Source organism: Oculina patagonica, chromosome 4 (genome assembly GCF_052425735.1).
Source record: "Oculina patagonica isolate OP01 chromosome 4, crgOcupat, whole genome shotgun sequence".
Lineage (NCBI taxonomy): Eukaryota > Metazoa > Cnidaria > Anthozoa > Scleractinia > Oculinidae > Oculina > Oculina patagonica.
In genome coordinates, this window is record NC_135761.1 from 51,784,244 (window position 1) to 51,797,248 (window position 13,005).

The window sequence follows — 13,005 nt, forward strand, 5'->3', positions numbered from 1 at the left end:
TATAAGCATTTTAAACTCCCGAACACAAACCTCTAACCATTTTTTAACCGGCTTATGAAAACCGCGCAATCTGTATCACTATGCCATACAGCATTAGACTCATGTCACCCTTGGTGACCTATTTTTCTTTAAACGTAAGCATGCGTTTTCGGAAAATCAAAACAACATAAAAGTTGTGTTTAAAAACGTTGTCAAAAGAACACATTTTCTTTTCTTACTTTTCAAGTTTTTCTGCTAACGAAAAACGCATGCTTACATTTTTAAAGATAAACGTACGGATTGACATAATACTACAAACTATGAATGAGACCGCAAGTTTCTTGTGTAAAACTCAGTTTTGTGTTCTGGGTCACGTGACATTAGACGTGCACCGATGACGTCATCAACTGACTTGCACTTGCACTTAAAAACAATTGTCTAAATTTGGTAAAATAAAATCAAAGATATATCAAGTTACAGCCAATTGAATTTTCCCTAGCAACGGTCCCAAAAGATACTGTAATGGGCCCTTAAAAAAGTGTTGGCATTTCTATGGTCGAGGTGAACATACACGTTCTAAATTGGTATATTGTAAACACGACTAAAACCGCGCGGAGTTGTTAAAAAGGGCCCGGAAACGGAAGATTTGTTCAAATGGTAAGCAAATTTCCGATGTTCCTTTCCGAACGGAAAAAGTGGAGTACCTCTAGAGGTAGTCCACAATTTCCGAATGGAATTTCCGGAAAATTACCTTACCATTTGACTTCAAACCGAAATTTCCGGACTGTTTGGCTAAATGGTAAGCACCCTCTGTGTTAATGATGGCGGCAAAACACTTTTTCAAAAATTAAAATTATTGATTTATAAAGTCCATGAGCAATAAAGGTATTTTACTATCCCTCAATGATTTGTAAAAGCAATTTTAAAAACTGAAGTTCGTGTCTGGTTTCGCGAGGCCTAATATCTAAATTCAACATTCCATATATTGTTGTTATGTTGTTTTTCACGAAATCAGTGGTAAGACCAATAAACGCCTTCGATAACATAATAGCCTGCGTGGCCGGCGTTCGAAGGGGAAGGAGAAGGGGAGTTCCAGCGTGAGGTGCGAGGAGAGAGCGCGAAGCGCGATCGGAGAAGGGAGAAGGGGAACGCCTTCCCTGACGCTATTGTTTTTTTTTTATACCGCCCCGAAAGTATTTGTTATCTGCTTGCCCTCTGTTTTACGTCTAGCTGACAAAATTATCCAATCTGATTGGTGCCGATTTTCGCGGGGAATAAAACCCAGTTCACCGTTCGGATTGCCTATCTAATTTCTTTTCTTCTCGTCTTCTTGTCAGAAATATGGCAAACAAAATATTTTCATGGTAGATCAGGTCAGATGTATCTTCCTTGCACCCTTCAACTGCGGATTTGTTACGAAAGTTGCCGTTCTGAGACCGAGAGAACGGTTATTTCAATCAAGCAGCGTTTCCGGTGTTCGAGTTTATGGCGTCGGGTTGCAACCGGCCGTGACCCAAACAACTTTATAATTCACAGCGTGTAGCGCTTACCGGCTGCTATAACTTGTTATAATTTCTTCGCAAATTCAGTAGTTTGATACCAAATCCTACAACGGCCGATTTCGTTCAAAGAATCAACCGCTTCGCAGAGAAATCGCTCATAACATTCGTCATTGGATTCATCTGCATTGAATGAAAATTGAGAACAGACCACAGCCATCAAATTAATCGATTGAATGACATATATGACTGATCAGAACAATCAATTTTCACACTCTATAAATTCTGACCAATCACGATATTTTTGCGTCCAGAATCTGGACGTAAAAAACGACAAAAACAATAGCGTCAGGGCAGGCGTTCCCCTTCCCCCCTTCCCCGATCGCGCTTCGCGCTCTCTCCTCGCACCTCGCGCTTCGCGCTCGAACTCCCCTTCTCCTTCCCCTTTGAACGCCGGCCACGCAGGCTAATAACATAACAACAACATCTCTTCGAAATACATTTTTTTGACCTCGTGCTCACTGTCTACGGGCGCGGGTGATCTTAGGTAACATCAAAGTACTCATGGCCAGCCGAGCGGCCGCTCCAATCAGGCGAAATTTATAATTTGCTACAGTATGATCAATTTGGCATCGTTTTGGTTTTCAAATATAGTAATAGAAGTCTAATTTCCGTTGAGTCATAAAAGATATAAGGGGAGGCAAACTTTACAGCTCTCAGCTCAAGATTGTAGATTTTGGCGCCCGTTTATAACCACACAGTACTTGTTTGGTTCTGTAAATGTTTAGCAAGTGGCATGATAAGCTATATTCAAACACCTTTTTTTTATTTTAAATATATATAATAATTGAAATTAACAATGTGAGAGAAAAGCTTTAGCCCACCCCCCATGTCACGTTTCAACTTGATCGTTTGACGCACTTCACGTGCGCCTTTCTCTCTCGTGTTGTAAATTTCGAAAGGGGTTCATTTATAAATGTAATTTTCAGAGCTTTATTCAGAGCTTTATTCGCAACTCTCACAGATTTCAACATATTTCTATTGTTCGTCTTAAGTGAACAATTATTAACCACGAACACATAGAGTGGTCTGCCTGTGGTTTCTCTCTCATACTTATAGAAGACGCTATAACTCTTGAGCCCTTTTTTAAAAATAAACGTGACGACCTTCATTAGTGGAATTTAGTTTGTTTCTAGCTCATCATCTTTCCCCAGAAAAAAGAAAATGATTCACATTTCCCGGTAAGATCATTATAATTCGAAAGGCGACCAGTTCTTCGATCCTAGCCCTTCTCATCGTCGCCAGAAGAGAAAAAAACAAGTAGTAATCAAAGTGCTGGATTTTATGCATGTGTACATAAAGGTAATGCACTAAAGTCTGGTTTGCCTGCTTAAACTCTCTCAGGATTTAACTCTCATTACCCAGCCGGCCACGAGGGACGAGGAGGATAGGTGGTGACCCAGCGACCAACCAGAAATTAGTAAAGAATGGTAACAAATGTCCCAACATAAAAAAAATAAACACAAAGCACACTCTAAATGATTTATTCGGCATTCTCTTCTAAACACACATTTTCACTGATTATTCCTTTAGGTAAAGTATTAAACTCTGGGAGGGGCTAAAAATTTGAATTGAGCTTGATACTGACTTCTTCGATTGGCCTTTTGTTAGTAGTTAGTTAGTTCCATGGAGATCCCACTCTATGTTAAATCCTCTTTTTAAACTGGATTTGCTACGTTTTGATGTCTAGTATAAAATCACGCAAATTGGAAGTTTGAACACACACACACCCGAAAGCAAAAGATGCTCAAGTCGTCTTCACCGGTAACACACCGCCCTAATTCACCTTCTTTTCTGATATACTAGTCACCACGAACATTCTAATGTTTGCATAAATTAAGAAAAACTCGCTCCGTAAGGTATGCAAGGCAATATGCTATAAAACGTTGACCGGTTCTTAAAGCAGAGACGTATTTTTCCTCTGGAAATAGCTCTCTGGAAAGCAATTATTGATTAATTTATACGAATTTTAAATGAGCTATTCGTACTTAGTTGCAGCTTTGATTTGATGATAGATTTTTTGGCTTGTTATTGTAAAAAAATATTTGACAGCAGCAATGCCACCTGTTTATAACTATTTGTTTGCCGAGAAGCAGCTAACGGCACAAATCATACTCATTTTCACTCCTTGTAGTAAGGAAAGTAGCCAAATTTGGGTTTTTAAAAGCATTCTGAGTTGATTGTCGTTTTACTTTAGTGAACCAAATTTTAACTAGATGCATGAGAATTTAAATTGAGGACTACCGATGTCAAACGTTTTAAATTATGTTACATACTGTCCTAGCGTACGTTTACGGCTCGTGGCTTATCTTGAGTTTTGATTAATTAACGACTTCGTTTTAATGGCCGACAAAACCGTAAATATTGAAAAACTTGGTCAATTGGACGCTGGGCCAAAACGAATCTATTTGTTAATTAACGTAGTTGATGGAAAAACACACAGTTCTTATGATATCCACAGATTATGGTGCCTCTATGGCTGGGTTTTTTGGCTTGTAAGTTGCGAAACGCATCACTGCTGAAGTCAGCCCCCACCAATTGGTGACAGTTTTGGGGTCTTGAAGATTGTTGATGTTTGACCTCCTGTGCAGTTTGCCGTCCTTCACTTGGAAAAGGGGGTAGTTGTTTTTCTCTTCTGGGTCCACAAATGGGATAAGATTGGTCACCACTGCTGTGTCAAGGGTTTTATTTGGGTGGCAGTAAGCTTCATACACTTGATCGACAGATGTCTTGACAGCCTCTTTCACAAGCTTAAGGTTTTCTTCGCTTTTTTCTTCCAGAAGCGTTCCATCACCATACGCTATCCATTTGTCACCTCTTGCGTTTGTGACACGTAGCCCGTAATCGCCATCTTCATCGTGCATGTACATGCAAAGTAAGTCGCCATCTCTCCCGAGAAATGTTGCCTTTCCCAACTCAACTCTTGGCACCCTGTCAATCAATCAATCAATCAATCAATCAATCAATCAATCAATCAATCAATCAATCAATCAATCAATCAAGCAAGCATTTAGTCAATCAGTCAGTCAGTCAGTCAGTCAGTCAATCAATCAGTCAGTCAGTCAGTCTTTTTCTTCTTCTTCTGTCTGTCTGTCTGTCTTCAGTCAGTCAGTCAGTCAATTAATCAATCAATCAATCAATCAATTAATCAGTCAGTCAATCAGTCGATCAATCAATCAATCAATCAATCAATCAATCAATCAATCAATCAATCAATCAATCAATCAATCAACCAAATCTGATTTAACAGGTGAAACATTTAAATTAAAAAATGAAGTAAAATTTTATTAAGATTAGTTTAAACCTACATGTAACTTAAAAGCAAAGAAGCTATAGGTCATTTTACCTTGGGGAATACAAGGTTTACCTGGAGAAAGTAGGTTTTTCACGTGAAAGAGTTACCGATCGCGAGAGAAAAATATATCGTCAACAATGTAGCATAGTAACTAAAAAAAGTAATACCAAACATAATGCAACCTAAGTAATATTTACCGTATGTGTCCACTGGCAAAGCTGTCTGTGAGAAAATGCAATGCAAATGCTTCTAGCGAAAGCGCTTCGTGAAGGAGATCTAGACGCTTGCCCTCATTCCCGCGATTTTTACTCGCTTCTCTTGCTTTGTCCATAGCTAACTGATGACCAGTCAGATACGCTTCTCTGGCGTAAGGCTGGAAATGGTCGTGATTGTTCTGAGCTAACTTCATCATCCGCCCAAACTTAAACGGAACTGGACCAACCCAATATCCTCCAGTAATTTCGTCCCATTCTTTGTTGCTGACGCTTTCACCAGTTTGGATTTCTTTTTCTAACGCGGCTAACAGCTTTTCCAACTCCTTCTGCATTTTATCCTTTGGTGTGCGTGCCAGAGTGTTGTATGCATCTAAGAAGCGCTTGCGACGACCAGAGTCTAGACCAGAGTCTACCTCGTCCGTTCTGAAGTTTGAAGGATCGATGACTGGGTGTTCCGGTATACCATAGTGGTCACCAGCGAGTGCTATAATGTGTTCGAAATTAATCTCCACACCATTTGGAAGCTTCAGCTTTCTCTGTTCATCTTGGTTTAAGTTGGCTGTTTTTGCAATGTGCGCCTGTCCGTCTATTTTGTCCTCACCCATGCCAGATATTTTTTCGATTCCTTGTCCAGTGCGTGGGTGTTCACCTGTAGCCAGTGCAGCAGACCCCACCAGCGCGTGCATCTTGTCCTTCTCCTTGACAGACAAGTAATTATTCAAGTCAGTGCCCTGACCAGCGCGTGCGTGTTCACCTGCATGAAACTTTGCCTGTCCGTCCACCTCGTCCTTCTTCTTGCCAAGAAAATCGTTTAAGTCTACCCCTTGTCCAGCGCGGGCGTGTTCACCGCCAGCAAATAGGCGGACACCGCCAGCAAATTCAAGTGCAGTGAATTTATCTAGTAAGTAAGTAAGTAAGTAAGTAAGTAAGCAAGCAAGCAAGCAAGCAAGCAAGCAAGCAAGCAAGCAAGCAAGCAAGCAAGCAAGCAAGCAAGTGCGTGAGTGAGTGAGTGAGTGAGTGAGTGAGTGAGTGTGTGAGTGAGTGAGTGAGTGAGTGAGTGAGTGAGTGGGTGAGTGGGTGAGTGTGTGAGTGAGTGAGTGAGTGAGTGAGTGAGTGAGCGAGTAAGTAAGTAGGTGAGTTAGTAAGAACCTTTGTTAAAGTGTCGATTACATTCCAGCGTTTAAATCGGCACTGATTGGTGACACTAAAACAAATTCAGAGAATCTAACCTTTAAAATGTAACCTTCTAAAATTCCCCATATATATGTTCGAATGTATGAATATATGTACCTGCAGCGAAGTTAATCTTGACAGAAGAATTATTGAAGTTGATTCCTTTTCCAGTTTCTTTGCGTTCACCTCCAGTAAAGTAACGGTTTAAGTCGATTCCTTTTCCAACATGTGCATGCTCCCGGCCAGTGAAATATGCTGCTCTCATGGGCTTCTTCTTTTCCAACGACAGATTATTTAAGTCAATTTCTTCTCCAATATGTGCGTGCTCGCTTCCAGTGAATAAATCTGCCTCCCTCACCTCCTTCATGTGCTCCATCTTTTCCAACGGTTTCTATTTGAGACAAACGGAACGAAAGCTCTTTAAATTATGTCTCAATGTTCAAGGGGAACTAATCTGGAATCGAAGCACGCTCAACAACGCAGTTTTACACGTTAGTATTAGTTTTGTCAAAATGTTGATCACGGATAGGAAGAGAAACATGTCGCCAGGAAGTATAGTGTTTGCTAGAATGCACTTATGTTGGAAAAAATGACCAGATTCGAGGGACGTGCTTGATGAGCTAAGAAGCTTGTTGTTGTTGTTTTTTCTTTTGAGTTACTTAAATTCTTCTGCTGAAACGAATTCTCGGTTTCAAAAAACATGTTTAAAAAACGGAATAAACGAATGTAGAAGTACAACAAATAGGCAGCTTTACAATTTTACGTGTTACTTTATTTATGATCGTTAGGCACTCTTTGAAAGGAAATGCAGTTTGAAGTATATTTGAATAATACCGGTGGTTAAGTGTCTAATAATAATTATTAGCATAACCACACTGACCTACTATTGGTAGTCGCGCAATCTGATTGGCTACACAGGTGCCTACTATCGATCCGTAGAAGGCTCTCGGAGCGCGCGCATAGTCTTCTCTGAATTTTATCAATCAAAACCTTCAATAAATCAATTCTAGCGATATTCTGAGTTTAATAGATCGGTCAGTGGGTTATGCTAACACAATTAGACGGCTCGCTCTCGGTTTCTACCGGCTTTTGATAGTTGGCTCGGGGCTTCGCCCCTCGCCAACTATCAGCCGGTAGAAAACTCGAGCTTGCCGTCTAATTGTTAAGTAGAAACTCAGGCTGTGTTCTATTGGAAATCCGCAAATCTGATTGGTTCTCCCACTGTTTTCTATTCGCCGATAGAAAACAGTCGCTCGCGCCATTGCTCTTTAAGCGGTTAATTTTCTTGATTTTTGTCTTCAAAGTGCACAATATTGTAGGTTTTGGACTGCAATCCTTTAGAGTTTCTACTAAAACAATTAGACTACTCGCCCTCGTTTTCTATGAGTGATAGTCAACTCGGCTGCGCCTCGTTGACTATTTGCTCATAGAAAGCCCGGGCTCGTAGTCTAATTGTTAACTAGAAAGTATATATCATGTCGCCCTAATGGAAATAATCATAGGGCAAACATAAAGTAAACTTAGTCAGCCAATCGAAAAAATAAGTCTGACTATGGGCACTGTCGAATCGATGATTTCTATACCAAGAATGATGCGTAGAACTAGAAGGAGATATTTTTGCCCCTACTTAGCAGGCTAGAAACAAGTACTCTTTGGATTTTCGATGATGCATACTAGAAATGAGGACGGTAAAGGGGGTTCTGAATCACCGTTAACAGACAATTAAATGGTCTTCGTACAATTTAGGAAAAATGAAATAGGCATTTCACAAGAAAAGGCACATCTTTTACACGATCTCCCTAAACTTGTCAGATTTCAAAACATTACGTACAAGTTAATGCCTTGTATTACATCTTCACCATCTGTCCGCTCCCTGTTATGCGCGCAACAAAAAGAAAAGCCGTCCCACTAAAGACTAGGCAAAGATTAATTCAAAGGGATCGAAGATTGGCCTGCCACATTCACGAAACATTGTTTATTACGTACGTTGGATGACGAAAATAAGTAGGACATTATCAAAATCACGGTTCACGACGAGTTAATCATTTATTTATCATTTTACGGAAAATTATAATAGAAAAAAGTCGACGTTTCGGCATCATATTGATGCCATTATCAAGACTGAGATCAAATTAAATGTGCAATGTCAATTAAAGAGCTAAAGAGTTTCTTAATTTGCATAAAGCAAAAAATTCTTAGGTGGAAACTTTTGCACGCACGGAGTCCGTTTGCGCGTTTAGTATTGGTTTAAGTTTGCGAATAAAAAGCATCTTTTTGATTAGGCAGTTCATTTTGTTCTTACACTTTGAAAGCACGTTGAATTGATTTAATAGAGACGCAGGCATTGGAACATTGTGATCGTCCACGTAGTGCTTGTAAATGGACGACGATTTCTGTTTATGTCCGTCAACACGTTGGTGCAAGTGGCCCCGAGTGTAACCAAGATATACAACAACAGATACTTTGGCATCAACGAAACGCTTCACAGCTGAGTTGAATAAGTGCCGAGGGTATTTAAGTTTTGAGAACATATCCCTCAACCGATCACATTTCTGTGGAAAATAGGACGACAGCCTGTAAACTCGATCTAGCATAGTGGTGATTAGACAGTGCTTGTATCGACTATCAACATGGCTTTGGTAATGAAGAAGGAGCCCCGTGTTTGTCGGCTTAACATAAACTCTGGTCTCGATTCCACGCGCTACGTTTATTAGATCAACACCAACAAAGGGCAGAGAGGAATTATTCTTATTCAACTCAGCTGTGAAGCGTTTTGTTGATTCCAAAGTATCTGACCAGCAGCACACCCCCTGCAACACGAGAAAACGAGCAGGTTCGAGTCATTCCCCCCTTTTAAGACCAAGACTCAGCGAACATTGTTAAACAGCGTTTTAACAACCTAAGCTTAAAGACCAAGACCGTAATCCAACCAGTTTTTGTCAGCCGGAAACTACATGAAGACCTCAAAGTGCAAGAAATCAAGCCAGCCATTGTTAACCAACAATGTTTAGTTTATAAATTTCAATGTGGCCTGTGCGATGGGGGCTATGTTGGTTACACTCGGGGCCACTTGCACCAACGTGTTGACGGACATAAACAGAAATCGTCGTCCATTTACAAGCACTACGTGGACGATCACAATGTTCCAATGCCTGCGTCTCTATTAAATCAATTCAACGTGCTTTCAAAGTGTAAGAACAAAATGGACTGCCTAATCAAAGAGATGCTTTTTATTCGCAAACTTAAACCAATACTAAACGGGCAAACGGACTCTGTGCGTGCAAAAGGTTTCACCTAAGAATTTTTTGCTTTATGCAAATTAAGAAACTCTTTAGCTCTTTAATTGACATAACATATTTAATTTGATCTCAGTCTTGATAATGGCATCAAAATGATGCCGAAACGTCGACTTTTTTCTATTATATTCGCATGTATATGCTTTATGCTTTACAAAATCTCTTCTGATCAAATGTTTACGGAAAATTGTTTTGGAAAATAACGTTTCACGACTAATAGCGAAATCACGATCCTAGAGAAAAAAGCTAGCCATTTCATATTTCAAGCGAAAAATAGGTCATTGACAAATCACGAAAATACCCTTTATACTGTCCTAATTTTCTTATTTTCTTGCTACTACAAACTATATGAAAACCTCTTTAGGTCGACATTTACGAAGACATTCCCTGTATTCCGAACAGACTGAATAAACGCAAGCACTTTTAACTACAAAAGGAATTGAAAGGTGGCTCGTAATGATTTAGACTTACTCGTCGTTCGGTGTTCTAGATTTATAGAGGCTTTACCAATGAACAAATCGAGGTCATTGGAACGTCAAAATTTGTTGCCATGACAACGTTAAAAGAGGCAAAACCTCCTTTTTTCAACTTTTTGAGGCTTATAACTCAAATACTGCTCGGTGGAAGTTTTTGTTTATGATAAATTCTTGTCTAACTGACAAAGCAACATTTTTGCATTTAAAAAAATGTAGGCGGGTTTCTGAGCTACGTTATTTTTTAATACACTTTTGGTAGATCGAATCGTATGTACATTATTTTTTTGTTTGTTTTTTTCTTTCAGTTGTAAGCCTCAAACGGTCAAAACTAAGGTAAGTTTGACCACTTTTATCGTTGCCATGGCAACGAATCTGATATCTGGGTGATTTAAAATTGTTTATTTGTTAAATTTTTTTCAAAGTTATACTAAGCATACTAAACCAATTATGAGCAACATTCTACAGCTGCCTTGCCATTTATTGTATAGCGAAGAACTTAAGAGGCTGTATCTGTAATAGTGGTCTGCCCGATCTGGCTTGTTAAATAGATTTCGCTCTTTTCTAGTGTGTTGCAAGACTTTCATGTACTTATACTAAAAACACAATTCACTTGACTGGATCATTAATTTTTTTCGAGTTTTTAAGGATTTTCGGTTCACCCGAACGAGCACTTGTGACGACCACTGTCAAGGCTTTAATTTACCACAACTTTGAAAATTAATTAAAAAAGAACTAACAACTTCTGTACCAGACAAACACTACAGCCTGTTAAATTATGTCTTTTTAATTTCACACCAACTTTCACGAACATTGAGCTCGAATCAAGCTAGCAGCAAAACATTAATGACACCCCTATCACACACCTTGATGAAACACTTGAAAACGGCTCAGATTCAAACTTTATTTTTGAAAAAGTGAGGCGGTCTACTTCAATCAAACCAACGCAGCCGAAAAGTAGATGTAATAGAAAATGTTCCTATCGAAAAAAACCTTTTGGTATCGTCTTAATGAAATATTTACAGCTGTGTAAACTTGCCCAATTTCGAAGATCTTCATGTTTGCAGCCACTTTGAGGGACTGGTCAGGACGAGGAGTTTCATCAACTGGCCTCGCAGACATACCTCACACCATCAGAACTAAACAAAGATTAGATATAAATGCAGTGCAGTTCAACTGAAAGAGATTAAATCGTGTTTAAAAATGGAAGCTCGACTTACATTTTGACTGTTACGGACGTACGGTTGTTACTATTGGAACATTGGAATTTCGCTCGATGATTCCAATAGAAATAACAATATTTGACATACAAACTTCGACTTAATGTAACCTATGAATCAGCTCAAGGCAGTAACTTTGTGCTTTTCCTTCCTTACTGGCGAACAGCAAAGATTTTCCATCGCAAAACGTTGAACGTCGAAGAAACAGCTGAAGAAACGGCCTGTCGGTCACTACTTCATGTATGAGGCACTATACGGTACACATACGGTACACAACGGTACTCCATACATGAAGTATATAACCGACCAATCGATAAACATGTCAGTTTGGTCTTCTTTACCTGATGCTTGCTGTTTTGTCGTGAAAACAACTTCGCTGTACGCCGGTAGAGAAGGGAAAGCACGAGGTTACTACCTTTAACTGATTCAAACGCTACATTCAGTCAAAGTCTGCGTGTCAAATATTGTTATTTGTTGTGGAATCATCAAGCGAAATTCGAACAAGAATGACCTTACGCCCGTAGAAATCGTTGAAATGTAAGTCGAGCTTCCATTTTTAAACACGATTTATATATTCTCTTTCAGTTGAACTGCAATGCATTTATATCTAATCTTTGTTTATTTCTGATGGTGTTAGGTATGTCTGCGAGGCCAGTTGATGAAACTCCTCGTCCTGACCAGTCCCTCAAAATGGCTGCAAACATGAAGATCTTCGAAATTGGGCAAGTTTACACAGCTGTAAATATTTCATTAAGACGATACCAAAAGGTTTTTTTCGATAGGAACATTTTCTATTACATCTACTTTTCGGCTGCGTTGGTTTGATTGAAGTAGACCGCCTCACTTTTTCAAAAATAAAGTTTGAATCTGAGCCGTTTTCAAGTGTTTCATCAAGGTGTGTGATAGGGGTGTCGTTAATGTTTTGCTGCTAGCTTGATTCGAGCTCAATGTTCGTGAAAGTTGGTGTGATAAATTAAAAAGACATAATTTAACAGGCTGTAGTGTTCGTTTGGTACAGAAGTTGTTAGTTATTTTTTAATTAATTTTCAAAGTTGTGGTAAATTTAAGCCTTGACAGTGGTCGTTACAAGTGCTCGTTCGGGTGAACCGAAAATCCTTAAAAACTCGAAAAAAATTAATGATCCAGTCAAGTGAATTGTGTTTTTAGTATAAGTACATGAAAGTCTTGCAACACACTAGAAAAGAGCGAAATCTATTTAACAAGCCAGATCGGGCAGACCACTATTACAGATACAGCCTCTTAAGGTTTCGACTCCTAAAAATTGTTTTTTTATAACCAAGACTGTACCTCTTCAGTTGCCATTCTTTGAGAAGTAATAAAACCAAACTGAGCAGCAACTCTTGGATTCCGGAAAGCAAATACCTTTTACCGTACTGGCTTGGCCTCTAACTGATGCTTCCCTAAAGAGACAATAATATGTCAAATGTAACTTAGTGGGCAAAGTAAACCGTAACAAAAGTAGTTCATATTGGGAGATTTTATAGAGATAATAACTCCAAAATGTAAAAGCTTTATCAATGTAGTAAACTGTTTAATGGCTATAGATACCAAAGCGTCTGTAATAAGATCCCAGCTGGCAAGAAGCTGACCAGTTGGCTATTTACAAAGCATGGAGGAGTCTTCACGCTCTCTCCTCGCACCTCGCGCTTCGCGCTCGAACTCCCCTTCTCCTTCCCCTTTGAACGCCGGCCACGCAGGCTAATGAAGGAGTTAAATTTGGGATAACCGAAGACAAATGCTTCTCAAACTCATTAATAATTCATGAATTCCCAAG

General features: G+C 39.4%; 2 protein-coding genes and 1 long non-coding RNA gene across 3 annotated transcripts; all 3 read right to left on the reverse strand.

Annotated features, from left to right (window-relative positions):
* Nucleotides 1-3,329: 3,329 nt before the first annotated feature.
* On the reverse strand, nt 3,330-5,746 carry LOC144650544 (uncharacterized). The gene is made up of 2 exons (XM_078510240.1): nt 5,031-5,746; nt 3,330-4,469 (listed from the first exon to the last, which is right to left on the reverse strand). Exons 1-2 carry the CDS (start codon nt 5,732-5,734, stop codon nt 4,001-4,003), a joined length of 1,173 nt encoding a protein of 390 aa, XP_078366366.1. The 5' UTR covers nt 5,735-5,746; the 3' UTR covers nt 3,330-4,000.
* Nucleotides 5,747-6,214: 468 nt separating this feature from the next.
* Nucleotides 6,215-12,556, reverse strand: LOC144647968 (uncharacterized). The gene is made up of 3 exons (XM_078507632.1): nt 12,519-12,556; nt 6,339-6,612; nt 6,215-6,252 (listed from the first exon to the last, which is right to left on the reverse strand). The coding sequence occupies exons 1-3, from the start codon at nt 12,531-12,533 to the stop codon at nt 6,215-6,217; spliced, it is 327 nt and encodes a 108-aa protein (XP_078363758.1). The 5' UTR covers nt 12,534-12,556.
* LOC144648834 (uncharacterized) lies at nt 10,885-11,357 on the reverse strand. The gene is made up of 2 exons (XR_013569780.1): nt 11,219-11,357; nt 10,885-11,129 (listed from the first exon to the last, which is right to left on the reverse strand). It is a non-coding gene; the product is annotated as an uncharacterized LOC144648834 (long non-coding RNA).
* Nucleotides 12,557-13,005: the final 449 nt, after the last annotated feature.

Coding starts and splice junctions, on each gene's coding strand:
- LOC144650544 (XM_078510240.1), bottom strand. CDS start 5,734: ATGCACGCGCTGGTGGGGTCTGCTGCACTGGCTACAGGTGAACACCCA. Junction 4,470..5,030: donor TTTGCCAGTGGACACATACG/GTAAATATTACT, acceptor ATTGATTGACAG/GGTGCCAAGAGTTGAGTTGG.
- LOC144647968 (XM_078507632.1), bottom strand. Junction 6,253..6,338: donor CAAGATTAACTTCGCTGCAG/GTACATATATTC, acceptor AATTTGTTTTAG/TGTCACCAATCAGTGCCGAT.